An 18,947-nucleotide genomic window follows, 5' to 3' on the forward strand; every position below is an offset into this window, starting at 1 on the left:
TGTAACATAACAAAATGTGGAAAAAGTGAAGTGCTGTGAATACTTTCCAAATACATTGTATATATTCTGTTTCCCACCTGATCCACAGCTTGGAAAGTAAATATAGAAGCCCCTGGCTGTATGTTCTCTGGGATCACGATGGTAACGGGGTCTTCTGTGAACTGCGGAGCATGGTCATTGCTGTCCTGCACGTTGATATCCAGCTGCACCAGGTGGCTGCTAGGAAACGCCCGGGAGAAGTCAGACACCTCGATGTGCAGGCTGTACTTTGAGCCCTTCTCGTAGTCCAGCTCATGCACCAGGTACACGTCGCCCTTCAAGCGGTCCACCATGAAAGTCCCGTCCCGGTCTGTCCCCCCGACAACCAGGTAGGTCACCTGGCCTTCCAACACATTAGGTTCATGCTCGTCATGTGGACGGACCGAGCCGATGATGGAGCCCGGAGCAGCTCCTTCGACTGTGTTCAGGGTCATGGAGAGCATGTTGGGCTTGGGGTTGGACCGAGAGGAGCTGAGGACCTGAAGAAAAGGAAGCAAGGGTGAAACCGGTTTTGATCCCTTTAAAAAATGGAACACCGTTTTTTGTTTTTTTTCGTTAAAATGTGGAACACTGTTTTTTTTTTTTTGCCCCGTTAAAATTTGGAACACCGTTATTTTTTTTGCCCCGTTAAAATTTGGAACACTGGGTTTTTTTGCCGTTAAAATTTGGAACACCGTTTTTTTTCAGATTCAGAGAGCGCTTTTTTTATTCACTTTCCATATTGAATGAAAAAATATGTGCAAACTTTTGTACTCTAATGCCTCTTTCCTCCATGCACAGAGTGGAAAAAAAACATTTATTTTTTTTCCAACAAAGTACAGAAGGAATGAGTCAGGGCGAATACCGTGCTGTTAATGTCGATGCATCTGATACTTTGCAGACAATGAAGCTGTACGGCTCTCATCCCGGCCCATCCCTAAACACAGCCTTGGGCTGTTATCTGTTTCTTTTTCGTTGTTATTACTATAATAACCCTCACAAGCATTGTTATTGTGCATGAACACAGTATGTACAATCCTTCCAGTAAATATCTTGATATTCTGGCATCGAGATGAGAGTCGGGGTCTGGGACCCGTAACGAAATAATGAAGGCAGTGATGCAAGGGAAAACTGCAATTATTGCAGTTCAAATAATGCAGTAATCAAAAAGTGCAGGCTCCATATGCCGCAGTTGGGTCAGATGGGAAACGAGTGTGCTTTCGCCTCCTCTGAGCAACAGCCCGAGGGTTCGATCTTGTTCTGGGACAGATCAAAGAGCCCCGAAGAAAGCAAACATAAGCAGATTCAAACAATGTCTGGTTTCATTATCCAAAAATCAGGAAATATACACTCACACGCACCATAGATACGGGCAGTGCCTTTTTACCCACGGCTTAGTGAGACGTCATGTCGAAATCATTACCTGGAAATGTTACCTCGTGGAGAGTGTTTGAATGTGTCATTTCAGTCAGTTTGTATGCGGCCGTGTATGCATCAATGCCTGCTACCGTACACCAGTGTGATCCCTTCCTCTCTGTGCTATTTGATGCAGCTGGCTCTCATCGGGTCTCATCTGGTAACATTTGATTCCGAGGTGGCTGCTCCGTCTCTGTCTAATCTCAGTGTCGCACATGCAGGGCGCAGGAAAATTCAAAGGCGAGCACGCCTGCTGTAATTAGCATCCTTTTCCTTTCTGAAATCACATTACGTACAAATAGTGAGCTCAAAGTTCTACAAAGTAAAACACAGCCCATTTAAATGCTCCTGTGGCAGTGTGTTTCATCCCCTGCTGCTGAATTCTTGATAATGCACGTTGATATGCTGGATTGACCCTCGTACAGAAAGTTCAGAACAATAACTCAGTCCAGACCAGCTCCCTCCTGCAGTTCTGGGTTTCTCACCTTTGGGTTTTGGTTCCCCCGGCTAGCCTTTGGAGCAGGAAACGCACACTAGATTCGATAGATAGTTTTGTTTGTACAGGCGCAGGTTCAACTTTACTCCTTCTCAAATTGATCTCTTTTTCTAATTCATTTGACAGTTATACTGTGCACATTGTGCATAGTATGAGGAAATAACTCACAGCAAGGAATCCAAAAGGAATGAGGTAATGTGTACATGTAAAGGTTTTAAGTTCGGCCACCATGTTGGCCTTGGTTTCCAACCGTCTAATGCTGAAGAAATGTATTGAAGACAGAACAAGTGTGTATGCACTCGTGCATGCAACCGGACAACGGATGAACGCATCAAATTGTAGACGTTTTATCTACCTGTATCCGCAACTGGCACGTGGAGCTGAGGCCGGGTGTCCCGTGGTCAGCAGCGGTTACGGTGAAGGCATACTCGGCGCGCTCGGCTGATCTCAGAGGAGAAGCGGTTCGGAGCTCCCCGCTGGCCGAGTTAAGGGAGAAACGCTCTGCTCTGGAGCCTTCGGAGGACACAACGGGTATGAATGTGAGCTCGGCTACTTGAGGTAATGATGGTGAAACACTGGTTACAGGGGCTTTGACAAATGTAACGGATAACTCACCTGATAATGAGTAGTATATGGTCCCGTTCTCTCCCTCATCGGGGTCTTTAGCAGTGACTGCTCCTAAAACAGTCCCGGATGGGAGCCCCTCCATCACCTAAAATGGATAAGGACTGTTACTAATATTATAGTCTTTCTCCGACATACTATTCATCTCTATTTCTACCTTGTCTTTCACGATTAGTGTTTGCTTATGAACCACAAAATACATCTTTACTGCCTTACAAAGATTTTTGTAAAAATGTAACATTATCAGTAAAGTTAGTGGGAAATTACTGTGACAAAACACATTGCTGCATATTGCTGCATTTGAAATCCTGCCTGGAATAACACCTTACGTAATGTATCCAATCGGTCCCACCTTATGTAGCAGCTCCTTGTCCGGCCCGGCATGAGTAAAGCTGGGCGCGTGGTCGTTTTCGTCCAGCACGCTGATATGAGCGGTGCCGGTGGCGCTGCGAGGAGGCGTACCCCCGTCCTGTATGACCACGACAAGCTGGTGGCTGGACTGCTGCTCTCTGTCCAAAGCGTGGCGGGTGCTAATCTCCCCTAAAGGAAAAACAGAGAGAGAGAAGGCCTCAGCGTGAATTACTTGCAATGGTTAGGGAACAATCGCCACGTTAATCGAATTGTCTAAAAGCAATTCCAACGATTCCTCAAGGGAAATCTTGTTGGTATTATCCGATGGAGCAACTACATCTCAGCAAGTGTAGCACAATTACAGCAAACTGCTTTCTAAGTGATATTACTGTTCTTAAATTAAAATAACAAAGCTGTGTTGGGGCGTTCTGTCACCTGTTTGCGAGTTGATCTGAAAGTGCCTGTTGGTGTGCAGCAGCCTGTAGGTGAGTCGAGCATTTAGTCCTGTGTCTCTGTCCGTCGCAGACACCCTTCCAAAGCCGGTCCCTGCCAGCAGATTCTCCTTGACAGCCAGGAACACCCTCTCCTGGCTCAGTCTCGGGGAATTGTCGTTCTCATCAGTTACCGTCACCCTGACCGCGGCACTGCCGGTTCTCCCCGTCCCTCCTGGGCCTGAAGTTGCCAGGATGGTCAGCAGGTACATGTCTTTGACCTCTCGGTCCAGAGAGCTACGAACAAACAGCCACCCACTGTCCGGCATGATGCCAAAACCGGCGGCGTCGCCGTCAGGCCTAAGCCGGTAGGAAATAGAGGATGAAGAAGAGGAGGACGAGCTCCCTCCCTTCCCAGAAGCCTCCCTGTTGAGGGCTCGAACTTGGAGGAAACGTGTGTTGAGAGGGCTGTTTTCTCGTAGCTCCACGCGGTAGGTCAGGGTGTCGAAGTTGGGGCCTTGTGCATCTTGGGCTTGGATGTGGACGACGAGGGTGAAAGTGGAGCTGAGCTGAGGCGCACCGCCATCCTTGGCGACCACCTGCAGGTCGTAGCGAGGAACACTTTCGTAAGAAAGACTCCCGATCAAACGTACCTCACCGCTGCCGCGGTCGACGCCGAAGGTCCTCTGGCCGCTGCTGCCGGCGACTCCGGCAGAAACCAGGTCGAAGCTGAGCTGGCCGTTATGACCAGAGTCCTTGTCGGTGGCCTGAATGCTGTAGATAACGGTCCCCATTTTGGTGATCTCAGGTAAAAGCAGTGACTCTGACGACGAGGGCTGGAAGGCCGGGGCGTTGTCATTCACGTCTGAAATGGTTATTCGTACCCGGCTGGTTCCGTACGCTGGAGGAAGTCCGGAGCGCGCCTGGATCTCCAGGTCGCGATTAGAGCAGGTTTCGTGGTCAAGAGGAAGGGCAGTGCGAATGGTTCCGGAAGCACTGTCCACCAGGAAGTAACCATCGGGGTCTCCGGAGGAAATGGTGTAAAATATATCCTTAAAAACGCCTGCATGGAGGACATGGGGACGACAAAATACGGAGTGTGAAAAGGACAGTCATAAAGGGATTAGGGTTGCAAAATCATAAAAAAGCGTCTGGAATATCAAAAAACAGAAAATCAGTAAATTATCTGCTTTGGAAAGCTGGAACCCGCAGATCTTTGGCATTACTGCTTGATCTTTTCTGCCTTTATAATATGCTTGATACATCTTTTGATTATACAATTGTCTTTAGCTTAATGTAAACACATCTGGGCTGGATTCATTTAAAGGGGGTGAGGGCACGGAATTACTTAAAGCCTTGTAGACAGAGCTAACACCTCTGAGAACACGTCATTCCCGCTCATCATTACACTCCCATCCAAATTCAATCTCACAATACGTAAAGAAAATAACCCCAGTAAATCGTACAGTTAGACATGGATATGCTTTCTTAACGAAGAGTAGGATCATATTGCTTGAGTATTTGTTCAACAGTCGAAGTGAGAAGAAAGACATCACACAATCATTAGAGTAATTTTGTCCTGGTCCTTGTCGGAAAGATGAAAGCAGGTAAAGTAAGGCACATGAAGCAGGTTCATTGGCATTAAAATGATAGAAGCAGGCCTCTCCTATGAGCAAACGTCAGATAACAATCAACAACTGGACAGCCGGGGCGTCCTCACCTGTCTTGGTAGCAGCTCGGACCGCTCCCACCGCTGTCCCCCTGAGAACGTCCTCCGACACGGTGAAGAAATACTGGGCCTGGTCAAACACGGGAGACACAACTGAGCCTCCCACCACACTCACGTTTACCCTGGCATTGACCGGCGCCGTCAGACCACCGCCGTCCTCTGCTGATATGACCATAGAGATCACCGTGTTGGCTTTGCCGTGGAGCGAGCGCGAGAGAGAAATCACGCCTATGGGGAAGACAAACTAATCAATAATAATAGGCCGAATCAGACACGTTTCACAATAGCCCATCCACAAACACACACACAGACATACCCGTGTCCTTGTTGAGAGTGAAGAAACCAGTTCCTCCCGCAGGCACTGCGCGGTAGGTCACCCTGCCGTTTTCCCCGGCATCAGGGTCATTCGCTGTTACCTTGACAACGGAGGTTCCCGGGGCACTATGGGTACTGAGACTGACTGTGTAGAGGACTGGATAAAAGGTGGGTCGGTTGTCATTGATGTCCTCCACAGAGACTCTCACACGCGCCACTGAGCTGAGACCACCCTGCAAAAAATACATAGACATATTTCTTTGGGTTAGAATTGATTCGAGGTAGTTGCATTTGAATATTATGTCATGAGAACACATATTACATGTTAGCTGTCTATTGGAAGAATAAATCATTTAAATATATTTAAATTAAACAACAATGTCTCTCCCTTCCTGCACTGTATTCCCAAAAGAAAACATTCAGGTTTGTTTTCCATCTCTTGGTGAAACCCAACAATAGATTTATGTCACAGTGTAGAGAAATAAAGCTCTAAAGGAATACAGAAAGAGGAGTTATCTGTTGAAGATCCCTGAAATATGGAGCCAATCAACCATTGTGTGCGTTTGTCAGCGAGGAGAAGGGTTTGCGCTCATTACACTGTTTCTCCAGACTTGGTTTTTACGAGGCCATTAAAAAAAGAGAGTTTATACGGAGGGAACGTGCCGGGGCTGCGAGAGAAGATGCTCTGTCGGGGTTGGGTGGTAAATTATAGAACTGAATTCAAACTTAACATTAATGGAGAATATAAAGTAAGTATGACTTCAAGAACTATAAATAATGGGAACGCATTTAAAACTATGGCTTTATGAATTAAAAGTGTACACAAGAGAATGAATGCTTCATTGTGCCTGATGTGATGAATTGATACTTTGAATGTGCATGGGTTTGCAAGGAGTGTGCACATTGGTAAAGTAAGGAATTAAAAATGGAATCCTACAGTAAAGAGGTTGTATGGATCTGTTTTCCGCTTCTTTACCTTTTTCCTCCCCACACTCCTGCTGTGTTTGCTCTGATTGCTTTGCCATGCTGCAGTGGTTTCCCTTGCATCTTTTCAAGATACACACTAAGAGTCTTCTGCAAACATGTTCTTGCTGTCTCTTTCATTAGATCTATTTGCGTGCACAGATTCGTAATTTGCTGTCTGCTTGAAGCTTTGAGTCAGTCTAGTTTGAAGTTTTGGTATCTTTCATATTTCTATCTGCCGGAACCTCAAACTAGGGCTCAATAATTAAATAACCAGAGCTTGGTTAGAAGAAATCTTACTCCATCAGTTGCAGTGACGGTCAAGTGAAACGTGTCCAACCCTTCATCCCTGTCCAGTGTTGTTCTGGTGCAAATCTGCCCAGTCTGCTTGTCGATGGTGAAGTGTGTTGGTGCTGTGCTTCCAGCGCCAGATCCCAGGTTGAAGGATATAGCGCCAAAGGAGCCACGATCCTCATCTGTGGCCAACACCTGTGGAAAAAGAGACACATGGTGAGACATGAACGGTCCGCCGGGGCCCAACAAGAAGCGTCGGACCAACACCACCAGCAGGTTTTAACAACCCGCATGAAAGAAAACCTACACGTGTCATCGTTTTTATATACGAGCTGAGGGCCTTTCTGTTACCACAATAAACGTAAGCGCATATTACAGTCACCTCGCTGACCGTACATCTGCACTTGACAAAATATCACACACCATAGCGATACGTGTTATGATTTCCACAGGACTGTGAAACCGCGCATCTGTGGGAGCAATTCAGATTCATGCATCACGGTTACACTGTATTTAACAAAAAATAAGATGGAAGGATAAATCTCACCCACAATGTGTTTGAAAAACTGGTAAAAGGGCAGGTGGTGCGGTTACCATGGATACAGAGAGAGAGGAATTGACAGAGGTGGTGCGTTTGGGTGGAGGCGGTAAAATGAATGTTGGATGGTCAAACTGAATTTCATCCAGCATCCCACAAATACCACAAATTACTTTGAACTGCAGGAACAAAGAACAACTGACAGAAGTCTTGATCCAGCCTTTGACCTTTTTGATGTGATCTCCATATTTCTTTCTCCTACACACACACAGACGACCTGACAAACATGCATTGTGTGCTGCGACCACATTTATTAACACTCATAAATCCCATAATACAACAAAGATTTCCTTGCTAAACACAAAAAGGAAACGTCCTCTGTGCTACGGGGTCTTGGCCCTGACTGAAGTTTTACACAGGTCCATAACATTGTTTGGTGGCATTTATGGTGCTTGTTAAAAGTAGCATTCTCCCTCAGATCTCGAGGCCTTGAAGGCGAGCCAAGATCCAGGAGTCCTCCGGACATTGCTCCCTCTCTGTCATACAGTTTTTGTAATAAGGCTACAGAAACATATCAGATGTCCTTGTTAATTTTGACATTAATTACTTAAATACTGATGAAAACATTTCTGGCAGATGAAGATGTATTCTTAGGCTTGTCCTCCACCAAATAAGCTTTTAGATGACTACGGTTCCTACGATGTTGAATCAAATAATCTAATTAATAAACACAAAAAACACCGCTTTGATGAAAAAAAAAAAAAAGATGTCTTCGTCGATTGAGACCAAAACTACCCATTAGTTAACCAATTGATGAGGAGGGGGCAGCCCTGTTAAAACAGGTCCCACAGGGTCTTTTCCTCGCAGTGTCACGTCCTTTGGCTGGACGTTTGAGGGGGTCGTACTGTGCTGTTGCTCCGGTCGGTGTTTACAGCTGGGGATTTGAGATCATTGCTGGGACTTCCTCCAGAGGAGTGTTGAGACTAACACAATCTTTTGGGATCCATGCACATGTCTGGGTGTTAGTCAAATCTTACTGACTGTCTGCGATGGATTAGCCACCTGTGGTGATGAGAACTGGACAAACGTGAATATGCTCACACTCAGTCACTAGCACATGTGATGACCCTATCCGTTTCACGTAATCTAATTAGAGAGGCTTTAACAGCCATGACCGCCCACCTGGTTGTAGAGTGACTTCATCGTCACCTTTATATTTATCATATAAATTCTGTTGGAGGTCACATTCAAAGACAAGGGAAAGCTCTGCTCTGGATAAAGAAGCAAATGAGGATCATAAATTGGCTTGGAAGTAGTTTTGAAAAGAGGCTTGGACTGGGTAAGGCCTGCATAAAGGCTGAGAACAAGCAGAACAGCGGGTCATTGATTCTTCACACACTCTAAAATGTGAAAAAACAGCAGTATGGTTTGGATTCTCCATGCTGGAAAAAGAAGTATGCAAGGCAAACATAAGGTTGCACAAAGAAAACCACTTTCCAAAAACAGGTTTATCAAAGCTAATAAAATATGTAATGATTTGGGGTTTTCTGCTAAAACATAACACACAGCAGTTTTGTGGTTACAAGTTAAAAATAGAATAAAATACTGCAGAGGCACAAAACAGACAGAGACCAACAAACCAAAGCTAGAATGGATGATGATATTACAATAAGAAATCAAAAAAATCAACCCTCCAGAAAAAAACAGAAGCTTTTGAGGCTCAGCTCCGTCATGTGTAAATCTCCCTCCTGTCAATCTGTGTGACAGCAGAGCACAAATGTTCAGCTCACACTATGCGGGCCAGAAGGTTGGATCAAACCGACGTGCCAAGGCAATACCAAAAACGCCTCTCCCAATTTGCTGCAGTATCCTGCATTTGCTCATCAAAAAAACAAAAAAAAACGCTGCACAGTTTTAAAGGCAATAACGTAATCTAGTGAACACGCACACATCTCCTTCATTCAGGAGATCTGGCAGACGAGACGAGTGTGTTTGCCAGGCAGGAATTCGTCCCACGCCAGAGTCTGCTATCTGATGCATGGGCAGTCAGCCGGCCTCAGCTCTGCACACCTATTCCTCATGGTATTCTCCGGGGGGGTTTGCCGCTGTGATAAACATGCAACTGCATAGCAACATATACACAGACAGATGCTTACAACATCTAAATGTCTTTTGCTCTTAAGTGTAAATGCTTCCGTAGTAGTAGTTCCTCCCACATTGACACAGATTCTTGTATGTCGGCACGCTTTTTTAAACGCTTTTTAACACGACATTGAACTCCCAAAGAGCGTTTAGGAATGACTGTTGTTTTGGATGACGTCTGAAGCAACGTCTATACACAATTTGTAGTCAGCCGGCTTAAACGGGCAAAAGCACCAGTTGGTTCTGATATCCCGCCTAAAGTATCCTTTTAAAGGTAAATGGCTCCAATGCGTCTGTTAATGATAACTGTCTACAGATGATGCATTTAAAGTTGATTACCACTTTTCGTATGCATTATCTGTTGCGCCAGCTGTTTAGTTTTCTTTTTGACTTTTACGACATCTACTGGCCTTCACAGCATTTATCAGTGGAAAAATCACCCATACACGAATGGATTTAAAAATGCTTTGGTTAAGCATCTGCCAACCATCTGAACTTGTAAAACATAAATTCACCCAAGGTGCTGTTCATTGTCCAACTACTAAATATCGGTTAAGACGTAGTCTCTCAGAGCACACGTCAGCTTGGTAAGGACTATGTGAAAAACAGCGAGGGAGAGCGTGCCGAGTATCACATTCAGCCAGGACTCATGCCTGGAGCTCTTCGTCCTTAGAGAGTCGTTCATCTCTGGCTGGGACAGTAGAGCAGCAATCACTCGCTGGAGCATTAGAACAGCTCCAGACTTCATCATTCATTTGTGCTCTCTCTTTGTCCCCCGACCTCTCTCTACGTAGCTGTTCTCTATTGCGCTCTACGCTTCCAATGTCTCTCATTCTCTTTCTGCAGATGCGGAGATGAGCATCTCTCTAATGTGATCAATAAGATATATAAAACGCACCTAACATTTACCTTAACGCTCAACTACATTAGCTAGAGAAAGTCCATCAGTAAGGAGTGGAGGGTCTCCTTTCTGGGGTGAGCTGCAGTGTCTAATGACAGCAGTAGGCCAAAGTCTACCCCAAAACGTTCTCCACTGTACGGCCTCCTTTCAACTCCCCTATTCTCCGCTTCTCCAGATGTGGGCGCTGGTCCAGGCGGACCCTGCTGTTCTCTGCAGTTTGTGCCGGTGAAACATGGGTTAGTGTCTGAGGGAGTCTGCACGCGGCCTCTCGGACGCAGCTGCAGCTCTGCAGCGGCTCCGGACTTTTATAGCCACTCATGAAAGAGAGAGATTCTATAGGCTCTCATTGTAAAATGAGTTGTCCCAAACTAATCTACTCTTTCACTGACTGGTGCCAGGCCTAAATAGCTTATATGTCAATCATCATTAAGAAGAATTTTTAAATCACTGAAAATGTTGTCCCACCAGAATAAATATGTATATAATAATAATAGTGTTGGCCATCAGCTCCGATAAAACTGTACTCATTCAATGAGCACTGATGTATAGTCTTGCTGACTTTCATTGGGTCTTTCATACTCAAAATGATTATTTTGGTCATTTTATTTCTTTGCCATTTGACCATGACTGCTTGTGTTTCTTTCCACAGCTGACTTATTTTTGGTCACGTTTCCTTCCTTGATCTCGCAATTGATGCAATATAATTATTTCTGACACAAACAATGACATAAAATCTTCAAAGCAGCAGCAATGAACCATAGAAAGAGCAGGAGAAACTTAAGGATGGGTAACTGAAAGCAGCATTGTTGCACTTATTTACAAAAAAATGGAAAATGTCCATTTTTAAAAGAAATAACTGTGTAGGACTGTCCTTTTTTTTCTAACTGACACATTCATTTGCCAGTAAGCTGCATTCCTCATATTAAGCATTTTTAAGTCTCTGAATCCATTTCTGCCTCTCTGTTGCCAGTGAGTTGAGGCACTATGGGTACAATTAAGATATATGGCAAGGAAGAAGCGAAGGGAGGGGATGTACAGACGGGGTGGGGGTGGAATAGTTTGGCGTAGGAACAAAAGGCAGAACTAATGATAACATGAAACCTTGAATTGGTAACGAGATAGGGCCGAAGCTTCGACTCTCTTCTCATTTAATCTCCATTCTGCCCTTGACCTCAGCTTTCTCTTTTAGCTTCTCCCCTCTTTTCCGTCCTCTCCCTCGCCCGTTCTTTCAGCACACTATTACGGCAAGTGCTTGTTGTCTTTCATGTGCAGCTCACGGCTGGAAACGATTAGCATGATCAACCCACTCATGGGAAGGCGAGGGGCGGGAGGTGAATGAGAGTGATAAAGACCGACTTCTATATTTGGCAGAAAGAATGCGTAAGTGTATTAATGCTCTTTCTGTCTGCCACAAATGTGCATTAATGTACACGAGTACACCCTCCAGACACACAAACGCACACACAGCCGGACATATTAGATGTTCCAGAAAGCTAAACAGTAAACTATACCATAGAGTTACATCTTCAGCCCACAAAGTTTAACCTGCGGACATGTGGTGCGTGTTAAGCAGTTTATTTTTGGGCTGCATCTCATGCGAAATAACACAGCAGCCGTTGTTCAGGCGTAATCACAAGTCCAGTCATCCCATTTATGTCCGATGGGTTAGGGTTTCCCCTTCCCTGTAGGCTACCTGGGGTTTTTTCAGCTGAATCTGCTCTGATTAACCCTTGCAGATACGATCCATCAAATTTGAATGTGTATTTGGATATAACAATATTATCAGTGCTGCAATCCCTTCAACATTAGAAATCACCAAACTAGTGATTCTACCAGGTCTGCCTTCATTAGCCTCCATTTTTTGAAAACAAATAGAGGGGGAATGGAGGTTAAAAGTGAGGTCTGGGGAAGATAAAAAGCTTGTTACAGGGATGGATGGACGGATTGGAAAATACAATGAGGAATGACATCACCTCACTGGACACAATAGAGTGATAAGAGGCGCAGGGGATTGAGATAGTAGACGGATCCCATCTTGCGCAAAGCCCTGCAATGTGGCGTCTCTTGACCCGGGCGTGCAACAGCGTGCCAGTCTGCTGTCTGCTGTGTATGCCGATGCTTTGAATCCCGTGGGACATGACTGACAGGTGGTTTAATCCCCCCCAGAAATCAGCCCTATTTTTTACTTACTGTTAAATATTTATAGCCGTTTAAAGCCTGTCTCTCTCTCTGGGTGTCAGGAGGGTCTCAGGAAAGAGTCACCCTGGTTAGTGTCGCAGCCGCCTGCCACGACGGGGCATATCTGTGAAATACTACACGTGGCAGATTGTTGCTACCTGCCAACGGGGAAGCTAATGAGGAGATTGTGGTCAGGTGTCAAATTTGAAAGGGCGACTGTTCAAATTCAGCCCCCGAAAAGACAAATGAAAATTGCCCTTGTATATTTACAGTCGGGGTCATTAAATGTCAGCACTAAAAAAGCAGAATGGCTCACAATTAGAAGGATTATCTTCCGAAATATGATTCGTTAAATCAACATTGCACACTAGTAGCTTTACGAGGTTCCAGGCTTTTCCATTGTCGACGAGCAGAATGTTCTGTTTTATGTTTTTAATAACATCCAAGAAACTGCAAAAGCTGCCGAAAAAGGGAGAACAAAACAGAAGACAGAAAGGTTCATCACTAAGCCATTGTTGTTGATTTACAGCGAGGTCTGCAGTAGCGATGATTATCACTTATTGCAGTTGTAATTTAGAGAAAACAGTAATTAAAGGGGGAGAGAGCTAAAAGACGGGCCGGAGCAGTTTGACCTCAGGCAGGGGAACGCTGTCGGAGACTCTCTGAACTGTTTTGGATGAATGAGAGGATGAATGATTGAAAGCGAGCGGCCCGTAGTTCCCCGGGGGACGCCGCTCTGAGTCCTCTAACTAGCTAAAGCAGCCGCGCGTTTGGGAGGACGCATCTGTATTTCTGCTTAGAGTAGACACGTGTGCGTGTTGGTGTAAATATACATTTTGGGCATTTTGGTGGTTTATCCAATAAAAACATGACAAAGAGACAGAGAGAGTGTGGAATCCGTCTTTTTTTTTTTTCCTACAGTGGGACACCACAGGATTGTCTTTTCTCTTTGACGAGTCCATGGGACTTCCAGAGCCCTTTTAGAGTGTATCATTGGAAGCGGGCCCTGGGTATACGAGGGCTTGTGGATGGTTATTGTTTCTAATTTATGCTTTATGTTTAAAGCAAAGGAACCGGATAAGAGGATAGACAGTTGTTTATACTGAAATACTCCATCTACTTGTTCTTTTTGTATGCTTTACACATTGGCAAATGTTGATATATGATACGCAATCAATGTGTGTGTGTGTGTGCGCGTGTGTTTTGTAGGCACACACAGTGAGCAGCTCTCCTTATGAGTATTGATTATTCCATCTGTGAGAGCAAAAAACAAGGGATCAATAGGTGTGATTTGAACATCTGTCACGTAGACAGCTGTTGAGGGAGATGAGGTCAACGTCAACTTCCTCTAGAGGTCTTAACATTTTCATCAGTAAGAATTCAAATCTTATCAAAGTGGAGACTAAAATCTTCAAGTTAAAGATTGGAACTAACTATTGGTTTATATATTTGTATTAATTTTTACACAGCAGAACTCGGGCCCTTAATAACATGGTTCACATTGATACGCAAATAGAGACACTCAGACAGACACGATACCTTCCAATCATGCTACACAAAGGTTCAGGATTATTTGCTGATTGCACTGCTTCGCTCTACTGAACCAAAATAGTGTCTCTAAGCTTCTGGAGCCCTGCGCGCATTTCGTCATACTTCCTGCATGTGATCCCCGAGGCAGTGGGACAGTTTCATGTCAACACTGATCTAAAACGCAAACGCAAAAAGTAAATGTATTGACTTTTACTTCATTAAATTGCTTACGTTGTCGTCCGAAGGAATGGTTCCAAGTAAATTCCAAGTAAAAACTAACACAAGTGGTTTTGGTTTAAACATCTGAAGAGTGTTGAGTAACGTATAAATATAAAACTATTTTTTCTTTATCTTAAAAAATTGCTTTAGTTGACTCACCTTATCACTAAAAAGCTAAAATAAGGAGGACAAACATGTAAAACAAAGCTTGTAAAAGGTCATGGAAGCCTATTTAAATATTTGGATGTATCAATGGACTGTGACTACTGGACATTTTCCCCTTGAGGTGCAGACTTGTTGGGGCAAACGGCCACAAACGGCCCCCGCTGCCACGGCTGACCTCAGCCCCCAAAAATCCCCAAATCATTAGTCACCGCCGCAGCCTTGGTTTGGGCATTGTCGTACGTTGGCAGATGGAAGCCTTTAACTGAGAGACTCATTGCATTATTTATCTATTATTTTCTCTGCCTTGGGGCTAAGAGAAAAAAAAATCACGCCAAACTTGAATTAAATGATTCTGCACTGACGTGTTTTAAATTGAAAGTAGATCACATCTTTATCTAGTTGGTGGTGCAGCTATTTTTAATTTTTATTTTTTTTTAGATGCACGCTAGCTTCCAAGCTAGACGAAGCCTGATTTTGTCCATGTAAACATTTATGTTTCAGTGTCATCTTATTTCTCGATCTGTAAACCAACAAGAAGCGACGTGGGAGGTTGACACTAATAAGTTAGAGTGTGTTTATCACTGTAAGTAAGCTCCGCTTTATTGGAGACAGACTGAACCACGTGTTTGTGTCCTCCAGAAAATGTTGCTCGTCTGACTGTTTGTCTGTGTGATATATTTGTGATCAAATCAATGTAAATCTTAAGGGTCAAAGGGGAACTTAACTTCCAGCTGCGCCTCTGTTTCATTCCCCCTTGGGACCATTTGGTTTGTGTGTCTGTGTGTGTGTGTGTGTGTGTGTGCGTGCGTTTTTACCCCCTGACCCTGCATGAATGTGTCACTGACAAAATAAGAGAAAGCAACACCTGTTTTTTTTCTGTACAAAAGAAGTTAAACGTGTGATCCTCTTGGGGACACCACAGTGATGTAACATCACACAGGGTTTCTCTGTAGAATCAGCACACAGAGAGGATGCAAACAGCTCTGTATGTGTGTTTTTATTAACTGCTCTGTAGACTTTAATCCTTTGTGCACACCTGTAGTACCTCCATGACTCCAAAAGTCAAAGATAGCGGGAGCAACCCTGTGAGCTTTTCAGCTTACATCTGGCATTTGGTTTTTGATTATAGAGAGACGCAGCGCTCCAGAGGGCCCACGTGTGCATCTGTGTAATTGTGGACACTTTCTACTGAGTCTTCAAACTTCAAATTTAATAGTGGATCTGTAATCTGTGATCCTATGATGATGAGAGTACACGGCAGCGAGCATTATAAAAGTGCCACTCTTAAATTAGGCTGTAAAAGCCGGTGGGGATCCTGAGGTCGAATTGATTTGGTGAAATGACAACAACAAAAAATGAAATAAACTCAATTCAAGGTCCTCTATTTGACACTTGGAGCATTAAAATAGTTGAAACCAAAATGTGCTATGAAACGTTTCTGTTAAGGCTGTTCATTATTGCATGACAAGGGTCTGGCGACAAGCGGCGACCATTAACTGCTGCCAATATTTGAACTCAGGTTGACGATGGGGGCTCAGTTGATTGTGCAGTTAAGAGTAATGGGCAGCTATGATAACTAGATCAGCCTCTCGTTGACCTCGGCCTGAACCACAGCCAGAGTCAGAGATGGGTCATCTACCGGCCGCCCGCTGAAAGAAACATATAGAGGTTCTTCTGTCTGCGTTGTTGCTCATTACCATCCGGGTCGACAGCAAAGTGAAACTAAACACAGTTAGCAAATTTAATGTAGAAAAGGTTAAACTCCCGTGTCTCTTGCACGACCCTGACGGTCGTGAACTCCAGCTGCTGGACAAGTTGTACGTTATCAATTTAAAGTTCAAACGGCACTGTTCAAAAACACAGTTGTACATGTGCACGCGCACACGCGCACATCTAAATTCTACTTCATTGACACACAGAGGGCCAAAACAAAACCCTCAATGTCTATTTGTGGGGGGAGGTAATAGACACTTTGATTAGTTGAAAAACTATCTTATCTTAGTTAAATGAATTTCCTGACGCACATTCACGGTGAATGTGAGAAACCGGCAGGAAATAGTCCTGATTCCTAAAGCACCTGTTAAATCAACTTTTTTTGACTTTGCTTAGAAGAGGCAGCCGAGTGACTTTTGGGACAAACTATTCTGTCAGAGGCCTTAAATCCACGTCCTCTTTCTCTTCTGTTTTTCCTCCATTTGGTCATCGCGCTCTTCATCCGCTCTCGTCGGTCGTTTAAGGGAGGACGGATCGGATTTGTTTCCTCTGGGACGGCAAACTCCACATTCGCTTCACTGTCTCTCTGATTTCAGATGAATAGATTCCTCAGCCAAACAACCAATCAGATTAAAGCAATGACCCGGAGGCCTCTTAAAACCCGAAGCACCCGTGAGCCAACCGGGTTGTCAGTGATACAGAGCGTCCGTTGAAGAAACGTCCGTGCACACAGAGGCACAACACATGTACGCAGTCTCCCTCCCTGTTATCGTCCCATCCTCCACAGCTCGCTCAGCCAACTGGAATTTCCAAGAAAAACAGGTTGGCCGGGCATGATGCGCCCCCCCCCCCCGGGGGTCAGAGACTCAGCCAGCTCCTGCAGGGAGCGAATCAGGCAGCGATGAAGAAAAGGCGAGAGAGGGAGTGAGAATGTGAGACACCGAAAAAGAAAGGAGAGAAGGAGGTTGCGCACCTACAGACTTGTGGAAAGAAGTCTTAAATCAGCCACACGTCCACACCTCATCAGCTCCCTGGCAAATGACTTCACAACACAAAGCACCGCTGCGAGCACCGTACAGCACAGTAGTAGCCCCCGAAACACAAACGCCGCAGACGTGAGCTGGGCGGACAAGGCCTGAGCCCAGTTTGACTCTATTGTCTGCAATAAAACACAAGAACCACAGGTATTCAAAGGAATGTTGAACGCTTACACAGTTGCTTTATAAGTTTGGCCGTGTTGGGAAACTGGAAATCGTTGATTGCTTGAACAGAGACAAAGAAGCAAGGATGTACCGGAAAGGAAGCCTCCACATAGAAAGATGTATGACGGCTTCAAAGAAAGAAATAATGAGATGCAAGTGACTTTCATCAATGGAGCGGCCTTTTCTATCTTAATCACTGAATCTAGATCCCGATATTTACTCCGCTGCTTTCATTCATTGCGCTGAACCACAGCGTCACTGACGTCATTACAGTAAAGGAGAACAACTTACACACAGTTTATAAAGAAATATGCCGTCACGCTGCTTGAGAAATGTAGATTATTACTATTATCTTTAAGGCACGTGTTCTGTTTAGGAAACACACGTACATGCGCCGTAAATCCCATCACCATCTCTGGATTTATCATCTTTATTATTGATTTTATAACTATCTTGTGCTCGTATCATTTTTTGTGGCCTTTAATTTAGCGGAAATAAAAGAACATGTATTCACAATGTTGTTGATGTTGAATGTTGAAAATGAAGGACCACACCAGGTTTAGGATGACAGTGCAGAGGGGATGGACCAAACGTCAGAGAGAATAGTGGCGAATTAACACTTTGCCAGATAAAGAAGATGAGAGGATAGTATTTATGGCTTCTCTGGAAGTACGCATGATATAAAATAGGGATTGTATTTCTGTGACTCTCTTTTACATGTCTGTTTTCTATTTCGGCACAATCTTTCACCAGTAATGAAGTTAGCGACAGGTGATGAAGGTTGAGAGGTTTAGCGGTGAGTTAGAGAGGAGATTACCTTCAAGTCACGGGTTAAACAGACCTCCTACACAGCGAGCCAAAGGGTTCAAGGCAGGAGGCTCCGACCAAAGAAGCACTAAGCCACACTGTAATGGGAAATGATGGGGACCCAGCTTTCACATGGCTGGTCACATAAATGGTGCCTGGGAGAAGGGGCTAGAGAGGGCGGTGGACTGAGGGGGGGTGGGCAGATTATTACACAGATCAAAGCCACGTTTGAGTGGATTTGGGTTGGAGAAATGGGAGGAGATCAGGGCTGGCGAGTATAATGGCCGGCGAGGACAATAAACTGTGTTTAAGTCACTATACGCACATATTATTAAGTGAAATAAGCTTGCGTGGGCGACTCCTTCTCTGTTGCTAAACCCGTAATGCGGCATTCACCGCTTCCTTCAACATGCACCTGCTATGACAGATTTGCATCCTGCTGCCTCCCTTCCCCCAACCCCCATATCAAACGCGCTCATGCCAAGAACAGCTTCTGCCCGGGCTTCCTCTCAGTTTGCTTACCCTTTAATGTATTTACTTGACCTCCAAGAGGCATCCACGTGATGGTGTTTTTACACCCCCAACCCCCCCCCCCCCCCCCCCCCCATCAGCTCAGATAGCAGCATCGTATGTACGTTAGCCACCAAAGCAAAAGCTCGCCACCAGGGTCACATTCAGCTTAGCTCAGCGCTAATGAGAGAGGGACAACTGATACCCCTGCATAAACAAAAGTGGGATAAGATCCAATCACAAGAAAGAGGAATGACTGGAAAGGAATGAAAATGACGCCGGAATAGAGGGAAACAAGGCTCGGGGACGGGAGAGGAAACACGGGTCCCTGCTGTCTTTAAAATCATATTGGTTTTGTCTTTCATTACCCACACCGTGTTGACTCTGCACACTGCTTCGCCCCCC

The 18,947-nt window shown here is 44.8% G+C and overlaps 1 protein-coding gene across 1 annotated transcript in view; it reads right to left on the reverse strand.

The window, feature by feature from the left end:
* dchs1b (dachsous cadherin-related 1b) overlaps nt 1–18,947 on the reverse strand; it is a 69,440-nt gene that overhangs the window by 13,467 nt on the left and 37,026 nt on the right. The window contains exons 5-12 of the mRNA XM_040181508.2: nt 6,644–6,832; nt 5,382–5,613; nt 5,057–5,293; nt 3,341–4,399; nt 2,907–3,094; nt 2,546–2,642; nt 2,286–2,443; nt 78–518 (exon numbers count right to left, since the gene is read on the reverse strand). Of these exons, the coding sequence (XP_040037442.2) occupies nt 78–518; nt 2,286–2,443; nt 2,546–2,642; nt 2,907–3,094; nt 3,341–4,399; nt 5,057–5,293; nt 5,382–5,613; nt 6,644–6,832 (2,601 nt within the window). The remainder of the gene's footprint in view (nt 1–77; nt 519–2,285; nt 2,444–2,545; nt 2,643–2,906; nt 3,095–3,340; nt 4,400–5,056; nt 5,294–5,381; nt 5,614–6,643; nt 6,833–18,947) is intronic.

This window comes from Gasterosteus aculeatus, chromosome 7, assembly GCF_964276395.1.
Source record: "Gasterosteus aculeatus chromosome 7, fGasAcu3.hap1.1, whole genome shotgun sequence".
Classification (NCBI taxonomy): Eukaryota; Metazoa; Chordata; class Actinopteri; order Perciformes; family Gasterosteidae; genus Gasterosteus; species Gasterosteus aculeatus.